This window comes from Enhydra lutris, unplaced genomic scaffold (assembly GCF_002288905.1).
Source record: "Enhydra lutris kenyoni isolate GAN:26980312 unplaced genomic scaffold, ASM228890v2 scaffoldscaffold39, whole genome shotgun sequence".
Classification (NCBI taxonomy): domain Eukaryota; kingdom Metazoa; phylum Chordata; class Mammalia; order Carnivora; family Mustelidae; genus Enhydra; species Enhydra lutris.
The window spans coordinates 30386023-30401982 of record NW_019154123.1 but is presented as its reverse complement, the minus strand read 5'-3'; the positions used below and the strand labels follow the sequence as shown (position 1 = coordinate 30401982).

Here is a 15960-nt window from a genome sequence, read left to right as displayed (position 1 = left end):
CTTCCCTTTAGGTGGCAAATGGGATGGAGCAAAGCTAAAATAGACTGAGAGTAAGAAAACAGAGAATCTAGCAACTGACTGACCATGCAAAGAAGAGAAGGACACATATACACACACTTCCAACTTGGATAAACAGTGGTACCAAAAAAGACAAAAGCAGGGCTGAGGGAGAACATGATGATAAGCTTAGTTATCAAGATGCTGAATGAGAGAACTGACAGGTGAATCATGCGTATAATATTCAGTATGTCAGTGGATATTCAATTTTAAAGCTCAGTTGTGAGAGCTAGGCCAATACAGAAGATACTGAGGGGGAAGCCAGCACTACAGATGAGCTCATCCAAATATACAGAGTAACACGAAGAAGAACAATGGGACTGTGTGAAACATTAACATTTAAGGAATAGGAGGAGTCTGGAACCACCATGGAGAGTAAGAATAAGGAGTCCTAGGGTTAGAAAAAAATCAGAAGGGAGTACAGCATCATAAAATTAGTCTCGAGAATGACTGCCTGGCTAACTTGTCAAAAACTGACAAGTGGTCAAGTAAGGCTGGAAAAAAACTAAAAGGACAAGTCCACTGGATTTAAGAAGAAAGCTGTTAATGCCCTTGACCAGGGCAATTTCATTAGACTGGCAGGGGTAGAAGCCAAACTATTTGATGAGTGTGTGAGAGGGGAGTCAAATGCTGCACTCTTTTAAGAAATAATGTGAAGCTGAAGACACATGCGGCAGAAGAGAAACAAAATGGATTTTCTTCTGTTTTCTTCTTTTGCTCATATACACACTGCTGGTTCAGACTATAAACTGTCATCCTCTTCGAAGTTCAGTAACACAGCTGCTCGTACCGGAGACAAACCAACTATGAGCACGGGAAAGACTGCAAGTATACTCCTGTAATGCTGTACTACAGAGTAGTGAAAATGAAACGTACCAACATGGACGCATCTTAAAAATAATGCTAATGGAAAAAGCAATTCCAGAAAAATACAAACAGTAAGACATCAGTGTCATACAGGTCAAAAGCAAGCAAAACTATCTCTCCGGTTTCATACAGTATGGTAAGTGTATAATGAGAGAAAAAATGAGAAGAGTGGTTCCCTCAGGGTGTTTGGAGAAGGGTATGCTATAGTGCCTTACTGGTGTTGGTAATGTTACCGATTTCGGTTGGATAATGAACTTGTGGATGTTATTTTTATTACTCTTGTGCTTAACAATTTAATATACAGAACAAGTATTTCATCATGAAGTTTTTAATGAAAAGATGAACTCAGTGGAGTTCACTTTTAATGAAAAGATGGAAGTCAGTGGACAGTGAAGAGGCAGTAGGTACAGACTATTCATGAAGTAGGTTGAGAAGGGACAGATCAAGGAACAGAGTCCAAGTTTTTTATTTTTAAAGACCAAGGAATATTTGTTTGTAGACAAGAAAAGGGAACCAGAAGCAAAGACTGAAGAAACAGGAAAGAAACTTAAAATATCAGCTAGACTCAAAGCTGTTGTTTCAATTATGTTCTTTATTCTTTTCAGGGTACATATGGGTTAATATAACTGCATCTTAGAAAATTCAGAAGGAAAAGATTATGGGGAAAACAATCTCTGTCCCCAGTAATAAGAGAGCAAAGGAGGGGGTAGATCATAAGTCCTAGCAAACCTCCAAAAGTCCCATTTGGCTGTGTAAGTATCATGTAATACTAACGCGTCATTTTCTATTACTGCCTTACTGCTGCTATCCTACTTATTATCGCCCTCAGACAACCAGTAGTAACTGATGTGCTAAACCCTTACCTGAAGAACCTGGTCAATAGAGGCAACTGGATGCAACATGATGAGTAATATGAAAACATACAAAATCATCACAGACACAACAAAAAAATCTGAAAAAGAAAGTAAAACAATTAAATTAGAAGTTCCTTAAAATAAAAATGCATATAATACAACTGCCATACTGGCAATCTTAAATTTGGTTTTGAATACATCTATTTAGGTTGGTGAAGTATATAAAGTCTGTTTTATGTTATTTTCTAGAGTACAGTACATTATTTAGGCTCAAAGATTTCACTTATGTGATACAGCATTTATAAAAGTAAGAGACAGACCTTTATGGACATTTATTTCTCTTTTTCCCATAGATAGCTACTCTGTAAGATAATCAAGCCCATATATAATTCGAAGACAGGAGACTACACTATGTAGAGCAAAATGAGATTATCATTTAAAACATGTATGCACTAATTACTCTTGACTATGAAAGTACTGAACAATATTTATTCCCAGTACTGGGTAAACTATAATCCTAAATAAAGGCATTCTAATTTGACCATATTTCTGTTAAATGAATCCTACTTTCTCAATGACCTCCTCTGTAAAAATATTTCCAAAGAAAATGTTAGCTAAAATCCAGAATCTGAGCTGATTTACTATTTTAAATGTGGGCTCACCGCTTGGGCACTAGCTGGGAATGTTAAGTTCAATCAAGCAGTTTGCATTACTTTCCTAACTCTGCATTACTTTGCATTAAGTATTTTGCATTACTTTCCTAACTCAAAAATAAAACTCCCTGCTCATGGCCATTCTGTTAACTGTGTACATACACGCATTCATCTGTACTTGTATAAGCAGACTCTTATATAATGAGCCTTAATGATCAGAAATTTCCCCATTATACTGATATTTCCCAACATTTTCCCCTTTTTTCTTTGGCTTGGATATTTATTTACAAGTTCTTATTTCAGGTCATCTTGAAACTTAAATGTTATTGTAATTTAGTAAAACCATGTAAAACCAAAATTTTATCATAGAGCCTTCAGATTGGGTAAAGAAGTTAATATCCTATTTTATGGACTGTAAAAGGATCTCATACTATTTTTAAATGTAGGAGTCATTTATAAATAATAAAAAAAAAAAACCGTTAGTATGTCAGTTCAAACCCACAGGCCAATATTTACTGTCCCACAGAAATAACAGTGTATTATATAGTTATTTTATATATATACATTAATATACATATTTATTGTTGTAACAACTTAGGCTGGAAGTTCTATTAACATTCATGCCAAAGGGGGGAAACTTTTATTTTGAGTCACTGACCAAGAGGATAAAGAATTTGGAACACATGTTAGATTTGTAAAAACTTTTTTTTCCCTTCGATTTTTATTTTTTAAAAACGTGTTACTAAACTGTAAATGGGAAATATAATATTCTGTTCAACGAATGTAGCAACCAAAGCAATACGTAAGTTAATTCAAATAGTTATTATGGACAGTTAAAGTGTTTAGAAAGTGCTAGTTGGGAGTACAGAAACACACATAAAACAAAATCAGAAAAAGGACAAGAAGAAATGGTCAGAATACAAATGCTAGAGAATACAATTAGAGAGACACGGAGACAGAAAAAGTTATTTCAAAATAGTAATAGCCCATATTCGGTATTTTCCAAATCTTACTGCATTTTTACGGCTATAAGCAAAATAGATTTGTAATCTAGTTCCCGATATATTGCCAGAAAACATTTTTTTACTCAGGCTCACAAACTTCTTACATCCACCTCAACAGTATTTCTCAAATTTTCCTGTCTTTCTCCTAGAGCCACTCCCTCTGATCACAACTCCAAAAACCCACCAAGATTTCCATGTGAAGCAGAAAATAAGTAATTAAACCTCTCCTTTGTTTAGCCGGGGAGAAAAAGAGGCGCGCTGTTCAAAGGAATCTGACAGTGGCGATGCATGGCTGACAGATGTTTATAACCACTGAAATGAAAAGATCAACAGAGAAACCAAGAATGGGAAAATCAGGTTTTCAACTTCTAGTAGACTGTGCTCTCTGCTCCTATACAGTCCTGGCTAACTGCTACTGAAGTACAAGTAATACTCTTCACGAGAACACAGCAATCAAAACAAATCCTGTGTTGGTGGTGACTGGAGATCAGTGAAGAATGCTCTGTACGTTACAAATTCAGATTCTACCACAAAGCGTGTGAACATGAACAAGTCCTTAGGAGTCAAGGTATTTGAACTAATAAGATGGGGATATGATGAGGACACCATAGAGAAGAGCAGACTTGGTCCTTAAAATGCAAAGCATTTGTAAATTCAAGTTATTATTATTAAATATGTCCCAACTTATGGCATCACAGACTTGTTAATGATACCAGATGGTTTCGATGGAATATGGCATCAAAATCAGGCACCATAAAGGATTTCCTTTGCGTTCGTTCCCCTTAGTATATGACTCAAAAATAGAACCTTATACAGAATAAATAAACCTACAATACTCGTTCATGATTTTGATATATACTCCTCTTGCTGTTCCTTCCTCAAAAATATGAACTGGAGTATTCTAACCTATAACCACAAGTTTCAAGTCTTTGAAAGGCCACCTTATCCTGCAGGGCCTCTAGGTATCTGCTCCACCCAATTCAGACATGGCAGAGGAACAGGAAAAACATGCATAGACCCTGAAGAGGAGACACTGGCAGTTCAGCAGTAACATCTGCACAGACTGAGAAAGGACTTCGGTGTCACAAGCAGAAAGTTACAGGAGGCAAGTAAGAAACTGTAGCAAAAACCAAAGCCAAATCCCAAGAGATCACACCTAGTTAAATGACAATGTAAGAATTAAGTCCATATCATCATGGTCCTTGAAATGACAGCATGGTTAAAGGAGAAAATAGAACTGGGCTAAGCTAAAGCTGAAAATGGGTCACCGCAGACTGAAATTCAGTTTGATTCAGAATCCAACCAGTAGGAGAGAACAAAAACATTCTGACAAGAATCCCTGAAATGCCTGAGATTGAGATTTAATTTTTTTTAAAAAAAATCTCAAAATAGGTTTAACACATTTCACTGCTTAGATATAAAGAACAGCAACCAGCAAGTCCTAACAAAGAACGGCTGTCAATTCTAAAGGAGAAAATGAAAAACTAATGTCAGCTCTAGCATAGCCTTAACCTCTCCCCATTCATTCCCAGTCTTATTTATACTTTACACATTACTTTATACAGTTAGACTTTATTTCTATCACTTTCCTTATTCATCAGTAACTCCAAGATTAAGGGGCTCCAATGAGAGACAGAAACAAGATGTGAAAATTAGCAAAATACGTTTACGTTGTCTTTAGTGTTTCTATTTTATTTTTTAGGAGGCATGTTTTAAGATAGCATGCACTTCTGTTTATCCACCAACAAACACACACAAGCTATTTATATTCAGGACAAAGGTTTTGTGGCTGTATTTCTGCTAAACATAATTTTTAATACTATGTTTTAAAAAAATAGTCCAGTGATCAACAACTGAGTTTACTACTTATTCAAGTCAATTTGAAACTAACTGAAAATACAAAATATCTTAATACAAAATTAAATGAGAATACAAAGCCTTTAATTTTTTTTAAGTTTTCCAAATGATACAAAAGATACATTTTAAAAACAGGCAATTAATAATCTTTTTTTTTTTAAACTGGAGAAGCATGGATAGGGTGGATTTACTTAGATCTCTAAAATTAACTTCACTGACATCGCCGTCTTACTTATCAAACAGTCTGAACACCAGTTTTCTTATATAAAGAAAGCATTATTCTCTGATAGATGTCTGAGCTACACTTGGGCATGCTAAATACTTCCTTGAAATATAAGAATATGGAACTAAAAACAAAACATGTATGTCAATTTTAACTAAGTTCACTTCAACTAAAGCTAACTTTAGTTAGCTTTTTAGCTTCTTAGAAGAAGAAGTGATTGACCTTCTATGGAAGCATGTTTTTGTCCCAAAACATGCTTCCAATATGGCTCTCAGTAATAAGATTCTGCTTTTTAGATAATGGATTTTTGTTTTGTTTTGTTTTTTCAAGATCTATTTATTTGAGGGGGCAGGGGCAGAGGGAGAGGAAAAGAGAGAATCCTACGCAGACTCCGAACTCCACGCAGACTCCAAACTCCACGCAGACTGATGTGGGGCTCAATCCCATGACCCTGCAATCACGACCCAAGCTGAAGCCAAGAGTCAGTTGAGGCTCAACCAAATGCACCACCCAGGTGCCCAGTATCAGTTTTTAAAAAAAAAAAAAAGTAAAAACAGATTTCAATATTACTGCTAGATGAACAGTCTTAACCTGTCCAAAACAGAAACTAATAAAATGTGACCCACAAACCACATAGTGTAGAAGAATAAATAAGACATACGGGAAAATGCTTTGCAAACCCTCATGAGATAGAGCTGCTAGCAGATGTTACTTATACCTATGGGACCTGACAGTCTGCCAACCAGAACACCGGCATTTCTTTCTAACTACAGCAAAAGAATGACTACTATTTATTCTAAAATACTGCAAAAATCTAAAGTTCTTTATGAAAAAAATTAAGTTGTCCTACATGTTAATAGTATATTCTTAATTTTTTAAAAAAATTTGCACTTTATATACAGTAACTGATTTTTTCCCGTAAACCCTAGTTTTGATCAATAGAGAAGCTATCTCCTACTGCCATAGTTAGATGAGTCGACATAGGCACAAGACTCCATTTTACTGACCCTTTCAGCAGTGGATGCAAAGGTGACACCGATGAAGAATTCCAGGTGAATAATGTCTGTGCCAGTATCAAGAATGATGACAAAGACAGCTGGTACTGTGCAGACCACCCAGAAGCAAAGTATAATACCCACTGTTCCAACTGAAGAACCTCTGTTCCTGTTTCTAATTTTAACTCTGTCTGCAATGGGCTGTAAAAATAAAAGCTGGAGCCAGAAGCAACAGTATGTGAAAACCAGGACTGTTTAGAACTGGTGGCTTTAATTTTCAACTTTAGAGTGGCAGCTACCATGAGAACAAAACAAGACAGTAAACATCTAAATCACTAGGTTCATTTTATGTGAAGACCCATTTCACTTTGAAAGAACAATTTCAAATCTACTCTTCTTATATTATTTTTAAAGAAAGAAAGCAGGATAAAAATCAAATGCCAAACTTACAATTCTTGTAGCAAGGCTGCCTGAAGGGTTTTCCTTTTGAAAAGGCAATTGCCACTATGAGGTACTGAAAACTGGAGATAAAAAATACTGTGGTATTTTCATAATTTTGAATATTATGTGTATCAACATTGCTTTCATTGTACAAATGTGAAGAATTCCAATATAGGCTTCTCGTTGTATTACAAGCACTAGAACACAAAACATTTTTACATTACTAAATACAATACTCATTTCCCAAAAGCAACCAACTTTACCTTAACTATCTTAAATCACTCCCATTAACAGAAATAAGGTTTTTATAGGAAAAGATCCAACAATATCAAGGTAAAATATATAGAACAGGCAACAGAGTGTTAAGGGTCTCTTCTCCTTAGTCATATTCCAATCAGTTAATTCCAATCATATTTAACAAGTCCCTCTTACTTTTTAAACTTGGAAATGAAACTAATATCACACTGTACATTGACTATACTGAAATTAAAATTTTAAAAAAAGAAACACAACTAAATTTTGGGAGTCATTGTAACATGGTAAAGGTTCACAGACCTTAAGTTTGACCTTAGCCCTACCACTTTTTAGTTTAACCAAGAATTACTAAATTTTTAAGCCCCCATTTCCTGGCCTGTAAGGGTGGGTATCACCTCACTATCACAGGGTTTCTGTGGGGAGTAAGATAACTCGTGTAGATGTCCAACAAAGCACTGAGCACTGTCAGTATTCTGTGGCTGTGGTGCTCTCTCAGCTAGCTCTACTTCCAGTGGGCAGGACTCTCAAACATGTATCACACCCATTACTGAAACATTAGTTACATAAGCACAGGCAAGTAGTAACAAAATGTTAATCTGCTACAAATGAATTCTGGAAAGCTTCTCCAGAACAATTCCATCTATTCCTTTGCATTGCAGTGTTTATATGTACATACAGGCAAACATTAATGTTAAATTTTTCAGTTTCCCAAAACTTTTTTTTTTTTAAATATTTTATTTATTTATTTGACAGAGAGAGATCACAAGTAGGCAGAGAGGCAGGCAGAGAGAGAGGGAAGCAGGCTCCCTGCTGAGCAGACAGCCCAATGTGGGGCTCGATCCCAGGACCCTGGAATCATGACCTGAGCGGAAAGCAGAGGCTTTAACCCACTGAGCCACCCAGGCACCCCAGTTTCCCAAAACTTTTAAAGCCAACTTTTAGTCCCTTCATCAAGCAAGCTATAATGTTTGTATCTAAAAATGTAATTCTACAAAATTACCTCAGGGTATAGCTTACATGTTGTTTTGTTTTTTGCAACCCCAATATCAAGACCTAAGCTAAGATCAAGAATCAGATGCTTAACTGACTGAGCCACCCAGACACCCCAGCTTATACATTTAATTAATTAAACTAATGTTATAATCTGTGACTGATAGAACACTCTACCCATAAATAAGAGAAACACTTGGTGTTTTGTTTTTTTTACAAGGTTTTTCAGATTTTAAAATGTCACTTCCTAGGTCTGGGGTAGAAAAGTTAGATGCACAAATATTCTGGGTTTAGAGAAGAGAACACTGATTAATTTCAATGCTCTCATTTTACAGATAAGCTCAGTAGCTAATTAAGAAACTGGTCCGATATCCCCTTCTTGGTAATGATTATGAAGAACCTGCCTGATCATCTTTCTAAAAATAAAAAGGAGTTACAATGATATAAAGTCAAATATAGGCCAAATAATTTAATTGTTTAATCAAGCTGCCTGCAAAATTTATATAAATTCTAAAACTTATTTCTACTATGCATATATGTTACACACATTCCACAGATTTTTTAAATGGATTGACCAACTTACTCTGACTGTGGCTGCCATACTTCATACCAAGGTTGCTGCTTGACCCAAAAAAAGCCTAAAGATTGAAATCCAATGCAGATGATGATCTGAGACAAAACGGAGAAGAGAAGGGCCCCAGATATAAGACCTGAGGGTGGTCTTTGCGCCACTAGTTCCTTCCAGGCAGGATTTAAACTCACTATAATGAGGAGGAAAAGGGGAGAAGTTTTTATCTATATAGTTGTTATATAATACATAATCAGATTCATTTAGGACCTTAAAAATTCATTTTTGTCTAACAAATCTTTAATATGAAAAATGTCCAAAATCCAAGCCAAATGTCATACATATTTAAGTTATCTGTAAAAGTAAACAATTTAGGCTTTTTCTAAAGTACTTCACCAAGTACTTTTACATTAGCCTACTGAATTTCAGAGAAATACTAGTACAAGTAAAAAGAATATTAAACATAAACATATAAACTATAACATTACCATGCTTATATGTTAACTAAGTTTATATGTTAACTGTATGTTTAAGAATTTATTTCTGAATATTTAATTGAAAAGCTATAGTAAAAAGACATACTTTCTTCCTCTTAAGACATTAACACACACACAAAAAGAAGACATTAACAAAGGTTGAAAGCTATATGAACAGTAACCAAAAAAGGCTTTGATAACTTATTAAGGTGATGTCCACCAAGTTTCTCTACTGTAACATTTCTGCTTTTCTTTTTGTAATTAATTTGTAAAAAGATATAGAAAAATCCTGTTCTTCATTAAACTTTGACTCGACAGTTTTAGTATTCCCTAAAGATTGTCTAACTCACTGGTTCTCAACCAACATGACTGTGCCCTGTAGAGAACATCTGTTAATATCTGAAGATATTCGTGGTTGTCAAAACCAGGGGAGTGTTACTGGCATCTAGCAGCAGGTAGAGACCAGAGATGCTCGTAAGCATCCTCTAATGCACAGAAAAGAAGCATCTGGCCTAAAAGGTCAATCAGATCAGTGTATTTCCACGGTTGAAGTCCATCATTCCTTCTATAGTTATCAGTTTGCATTTTACTCTAAGGAAGAGCTTTCTCTTCTCTCCCTACTTACTTATTTCTAATATGGACTTGTGAATTTTTATTTGATTAAACAGGTCATATCCCATTACATCATTATTTATTCTGACATAAACACAAAGACCAAAATAAACCACTATCTTCTGTCTCCTCATATGGTCTACCTAGGGACATGGCATCACTTGCGCCATACTCCTCCCAAGAATTCACAGCCTGAGTCTAATAAGACTACTTCAGACCAGACAAATCCATTTAACTTGTTTCTCTTCTTTCATAAATGTCAACACCAAGATGTCCCCCAAGAAAGGCTGATGTAATATTCTGGATTTAAAAAGATTTAAGTGGAATGCCTGGGTGTCTCAGTTGGTTAGGCACCTGCCTTCAGCTCAGGTCATGATCCCAGGATCCTGGGATGGAGCCCTGCACTAGGCACTCTGCTCAGTGGAAGAAAAAGATGGAGAAAGAAGAGTAAAACAACTAAGGCAAATAAAAACAACTAGTAGTAAAAAAAAAAATGAATTTATAGGGAAGAAGTATGCCCTATGTTATAATTATTGATATAAATTTACCAAAGTTTAAGGAGTTAATCAGAATTTCATATGCTTTTAAATCAATACTAAAGCAAATTACTCACTTGTAAATACCACTACCAAAATGATTGCCAGATCAATGAAAAGAAACTGGAAGTCTCCTAGGTTACTTAAGATCTGCAAAAGTAATTTTAAAAGCATAATTAGTTTTCAGAAACTATTTTTATACCACTTTCCCCAGCTTTAGATTTTTCTTCTTTGATTTTAGTTCTCCCACTCTACCCGCACCCCAGCCCCCGCCATCAATAACAACTTTAAAGTAATATTTGGACCTGCTTAAAAATTAAAATACATTTGCCTCTGATAGTAAAATCTTTTAAAGAAAATAAAAGCTCTTATTTATTATATTCAACACCCTTGGAAATTAGTATCTCAAAGCTTCCTAATATCCATCTAACACCATCCCTCCTGATCCTTTCTACAAATGGTAGAAAGGGATAACTTCACAAAAACTCCCTGGGATGTCACTACTGTTTGTTTTGAGAAAATTCTAAAGTGAGATCACTTCAGTTATAAAATCTGATGGAGTACCTACGGACATCACTGTTTATAGTTTTCTCCAAATGCATAAAGTCCTACAAACTACTACTGAAACATCTTTCTCACTCTGGCCTTTTTCTGTAAATGTTTAGCAGAGTTAACTACAAATGTGAAATACGTCACAGCTTAACATTTTGAAGAGCTCTCAGAAAGATGCCCAATCTGTGCTAAAGGCAAAAAAAAAAGAATACAATCATCTTTTACTCACAAAGCTTTAGCCACAACTGTCAGCCTTAAAGAAAATGCTATTCCAGATTAATGAGATTTTCAATTGCTACTCAAAATATAATAAACTAAAGGAAAATTTATAGATGCTAGTTATTTAAGTTCCCTAATTAGTAGATGCATACATACTCCATTTTTTTTGGTTTAAATGCCTTAACAAAAGCACCATCTCTGTAAGCAAGGTCAGTACTCACGGAATATAGCAGAGTAACACTGAAGTACTGTATAATGCTGTACAAAGCCATAAATTTAAACACACAGAAAGAAGTCATTAAAGCAGCACGGCCTTCCCTGGGAAAACAAATGTTGGCATGTCAATAAAAGCATTTGAACTCCTCTTTCAAATCACAGTAATATCCTGACTGATGAACATCAACATTCAACAGCTATGACAAAGCACTTTCCTACCAAAAGATCAAAACTAAAGCAGAACCTGAAAGAGATGAAGAGTAGCAACCTGCTGCTAATGAAGTTAGAGATCGAATATACTAACACATCATCACAACAAATTCGTATTAATTTCTATGATGATTTTTTTCTACGTTAACAGAGCACATCACAAAGAGATAATGTTGAATTTGTGCTACCTGATAAGGTTTGGCACACAGGAAATACTAGGAGTTTTGGAGGTAAAGGGAGATGCCACTGAAGCCTCGAGCTCTGATAACGAAATGCCTCCATGTGCCCGCTTCAAAGCCTAGTGGTTTGAAGAAGAAAAGAGGTTAAGTTTTATAAATGTGACTTAGACTAAAGAAAGAACTATAAATCACAAAAACCATACTTACACCACAATCATTTGCACCATCACCGCACATCCCAACAAAGTAACTAGAAACAAAAATCACATTAAGATTTTGATTACCTTTTTAAAACAAACATTTAACTTAAGATTCCTCCAATGTTATTATGAAGAGCTAATAGACCGAGACCTCCCCACTGGAACTAAAGAATCTTTTTATCGCAAGGACTACAGGCATGTTGCTTTTGCAAATGGCATCAGCTTGCAAGTCAAATGACCTGGGTTACTGTCCCATTTCTGCCACAGCTGGGCAAATCAGTTTATCATCTGGCATCTCAATTTCCTTATCTTTAGAGCAAAGATCTTGGGTCTGTACAGTCTTTAGTAACCTACTTTTACATTAAAACTTATGTACACAAACTATGAAGTGACTTCTACAAGCTGAGTAAATGAACTCTATCTTACAGATATTACCTGGAAAAGGAATTGTAGATATTGTACTTTAGCTAAATAAATTAGCACATGAACCTCTTTTAAAAAGGCACTTCAGAGCTGTCACCTACCTGATAGGTGACAATACTATATACATGAAATATTAGTTACTTTTCTGGTTTTGAAAATGACATTAAAATCCATAAAAAAAAAAAACAATACTTACTCTACATTTTGCAATGCTTCTATTAATTGTGTCTTCTGATCAGGTGCCATACGAGCAAACACAGTGCCATGCAACATCAACTGGAAAAAATATAAATTTCTTTAAAATACTGTTCACAGTTTATTCGTGTGAGCACACACATACATAAACCCATGTCACTAACCTTAGGAGCAAGGTCTTGGAAATGTTCTAATATTACTGAAAATGATTTTCCATTCATTGCAAAATGGTAACGAGTCACCTGAAGATCCTCTAAGCTATCATGGACCAGTTTAATTGGAATAGCCTGTGTATGAGACATTTAAAACAATATTTAGGCAGCCAGACCAAGTAATAAAATCCTATTTTAAATACATTTGATCTATGGGGCGCCTGGGTGGCTCAGTGGGTTAAGCCTCTGCCTTCAGCTCAGGTCATGATCTCAGGGTCCTGGGATCGAGCCCCACATCGGGCTCTGCTCGGCAGGGGGCCTGCTTCTCCCTTCTCTCTGCCTGCCTCTCTGTCTACTTGTGATCTCTCTCTCTCTGTCAAATAAATAAATAAAAATTTAAAAAATTTTTTTTTAAAATAAATAAATAAATACATTTGATCTAGGGGTGCCTGGATGGCCTAGTTGGTTAAGCATATGCCTTTGGCTCAGCTCATAATCCCAAGAGTCCTGGAATCAAGCCCAGCATCGGGGTTTCCTGCTCTGCAAGGGAGGCTGCTTCTCCCTCTACCTCTACCTGCTCTTCCCCCTGCTTGTACTCTCTCTGTGTCAAATAAATAAAATCTTTATTTAAAAAAAAAATCACATATATATTTGATCTAAAATGAAATTCTTTTATTTGATAATTTACATAAAACAATGAAAGTTTAATGTTTATTAAAAGTAAAAGGAAATTCAGTTTTAAGGTAATCTACCTATAGTGGTTATTTAAAAAACAATCAACCAACCAACAAAGGCTAAAAATCAGCCTCGGTTTGAAATAATGCATGGACTAAATACTATAGACCACCTGCATCATTTATCATTACTTTTAAAACAGCTGCCTAGGCAGCTCAGTCTGTGAAGTGGCCATTCTTGGTTTCGGCTCAGGTCGTGATCTCATGGGTGGTGGGATCAAGCCCTGTGTCGGGTTTCTAGCTCAGCAGGGAGTCTGGGGATTTTCTCCCTCTGCCTCCTGCCCCATTCTAACACACTCTCTCTCCTCTCTCAAATAAATCTTCTTAAATGGTTAAAATAGGATAAATATCTGGAATTTACATACTTTAAAATGGTGCTTCTCAAGTTCGGGCTAAATATCACAATTTGAGGTAGCTGGGTCTCATCCAGCCCTAATAAATCAATCTCTGAGGATGTGGCCCAGGTGTCTGTTTTCATTTCTTTTGTTGTGTTCTAATGCACCACCTTTTATTTTTTCAGACTGAATTCAAACAAGCAAGCTTCAAAAGGGAAAATTCTTCTTGACATTACCTCTGAGTCAATTGCTGATGAATTACTGCACTGTGTTAGGGTGTCTGCATAATGCCAGTTTATCTTGGCAACTTTCCCATCCTTCGGAGGTAATGCTTCAGCAATAATAACTTTATCCTGAGGTAGTATCATTCCACAATCTCTGGCCACAGAAACAGCAGTCAACATATTGTCACCTAATTTTCAAAATATTGAAAATGCATTACAATTAAAATGGAAACATAAATGTACTCAACAATGAATATTTATCAAGAATACCTATTACCCCATGACTGTGCTTGGCAAAACGATGAAAATGTATAGTATTACTCTTGAATCTTAAAGACAGCAAAAATCAAAACATACTTTACAAAGGAAGTCTCAAATAATTCAAGCACACATATGCTGAACAGTCATACCAGTCTCACAATTACAATTTTTATTTTTATTTTTTTTTAAAGATTTTATTTATCTAAAAAAAAAAAAAAAAGATTTTATTTATCTATTTGACAGAGAGAGATCACAAGTAGACAGAGAGGCAGGCAGAGAGAGAGAGAGAGAGAGAGGGAAGCAGGCTCCCTGCTGAGCAGAGAGCCCGATGCGGGACTCGATCCCAGGACCCTGAGATCATGACCTGAGCCTAAGGCAGCGGCTTAACCCACTGAGCCACCCAGGCGCCCCACAATTACAATTTTTAGAGCCAGATACACTGTCATCTCTTTCGGTCAGGCACTAGTAGTACCTAGCGACACCTGGCGCCGTGCTGCACGTGCACAGAGCAGGTGCTCAAAAATATCTGTTGGAATAACTTAGGAGTCACTGGGTCTGTACAAGAATACCTAGTATCACAGGAAAAAAGGAACGGGTTCCAAAAGCACAACGATGAGCCAGGTAAACAAGAATACAATCTTCACAAGATAAGAAGAGAAGACAGACATCCTCTCAGTCAGGAGGAGAGAAATGAAAAGAAGCCCTGTAAGGACAGGATCAAGAAAATATCCACACATGTGAGAGGCAGGCAAAGGTCTGCAAAGCCCACTGCTGCCAAAACTGAAGGGCGACAGGATTTCTTCCCCCAATTCCCACACACAATTTCCAACGGGGGCCTCTTGTGACCAGACAGACCCCCGGTGGGACAAAGGTCACAGTCCGTCATGGCAGGGAAAGAGAGGAAAGAGACAGAGATGGAAAGTGCTTTGAAGGAGCAATCCTTAGAACCAAGGAATTGCTGGGATGCTAATAAATTTCTACTTGAGCTACATAGTGGTAAGTTTGCTTTTAGATGGATCTCAGAGTGTGAAACAAAAAAACGTCAATTGCTTTTTCCCCGTAAGTCTTAGTGAACACATAAACGAGCCATAGAATGATTATCTTAATTCTTATTATTTCCTAAGAAAAAAATACTTAAGAGTTGCCACAATTTCACACAACTAAGGAATGGGAATTATCTAATATCAACAAGATAGTAACACCAGAGAATCATTTGGATATAGTCGTCAGAAATCAAAAACCAATCAAACAATGGCTATTTTCACTAGTACACATTCAGGCAATGAAAATAAACATACTCTTACACATAAAAGTGTAATTCTAACAAATATCTATTAGTCATTTTCCATGCATCTGGCATGATTCTAAAAACTGCACAAGACCCCAAAACGAACAAAACATTCTCTTAACTCTCTACAATCTTATGCTCTAGTACAGAAAACAAATCTACAAACAGCTTACACAAAATAAAATAACTGCTATAAAAAATATATGATTAGAGGGATAACAAAAAAGAGCAAAATCTAAATTTTTACAATATGCCCTTCACTGTTTTACTACTTCTATAAAAAGAATTTGCTAGGCCTCAGGAGAGTTCTGCAAAGTTATCTTATACCTTTAAAAAACACTGAGTTGAAATGGGGCAAGGTAGGATGGAGCCACTATATGCTTT

The 15960-nt window shown here is 36.0% G+C and overlaps 1 protein-coding gene across 2 annotated transcripts in view; it reads right to left on the bottom strand.

Moving 5' to 3' along the window:
• The window catches only part of LOC111155067 (ATPase 13A3), a 91984-nt gene that overhangs the window by 13983 nt on the left and 62041 nt on the right, over positions 1–15960 (bottom strand). For both annotated transcript variants that reach the window (XM_022515098.1, XM_022515099.1), the window contains exons 22-31: positions 14040–14215; positions 12747–12869; positions 12584–12663; positions 11972–12014; positions 11774–11883; positions 11381–11477; positions 10466–10538; positions 8780–8957; positions 6961–7148; positions 1788–1876 (exon numbers count right to left, since the gene is read on the bottom strand). In XM_022515098.1, coding sequence (XP_022370806.1) covers positions 1788–1876; positions 6961–7148; positions 8780–8957; positions 10466–10538; positions 11381–11477; positions 11774–11883; positions 11972–12014; positions 12584–12663; positions 12747–12869; positions 14040–14215 — 1157 coding nt within the window. The remainder of the gene's footprint in view (positions 1–1787; positions 1877–6960; positions 7149–8779; positions 8958–10465; positions 10539–11380; positions 11478–11773; positions 11884–11971; positions 12015–12583; positions 12664–12746; positions 12870–14039; positions 14216–15960) is intronic.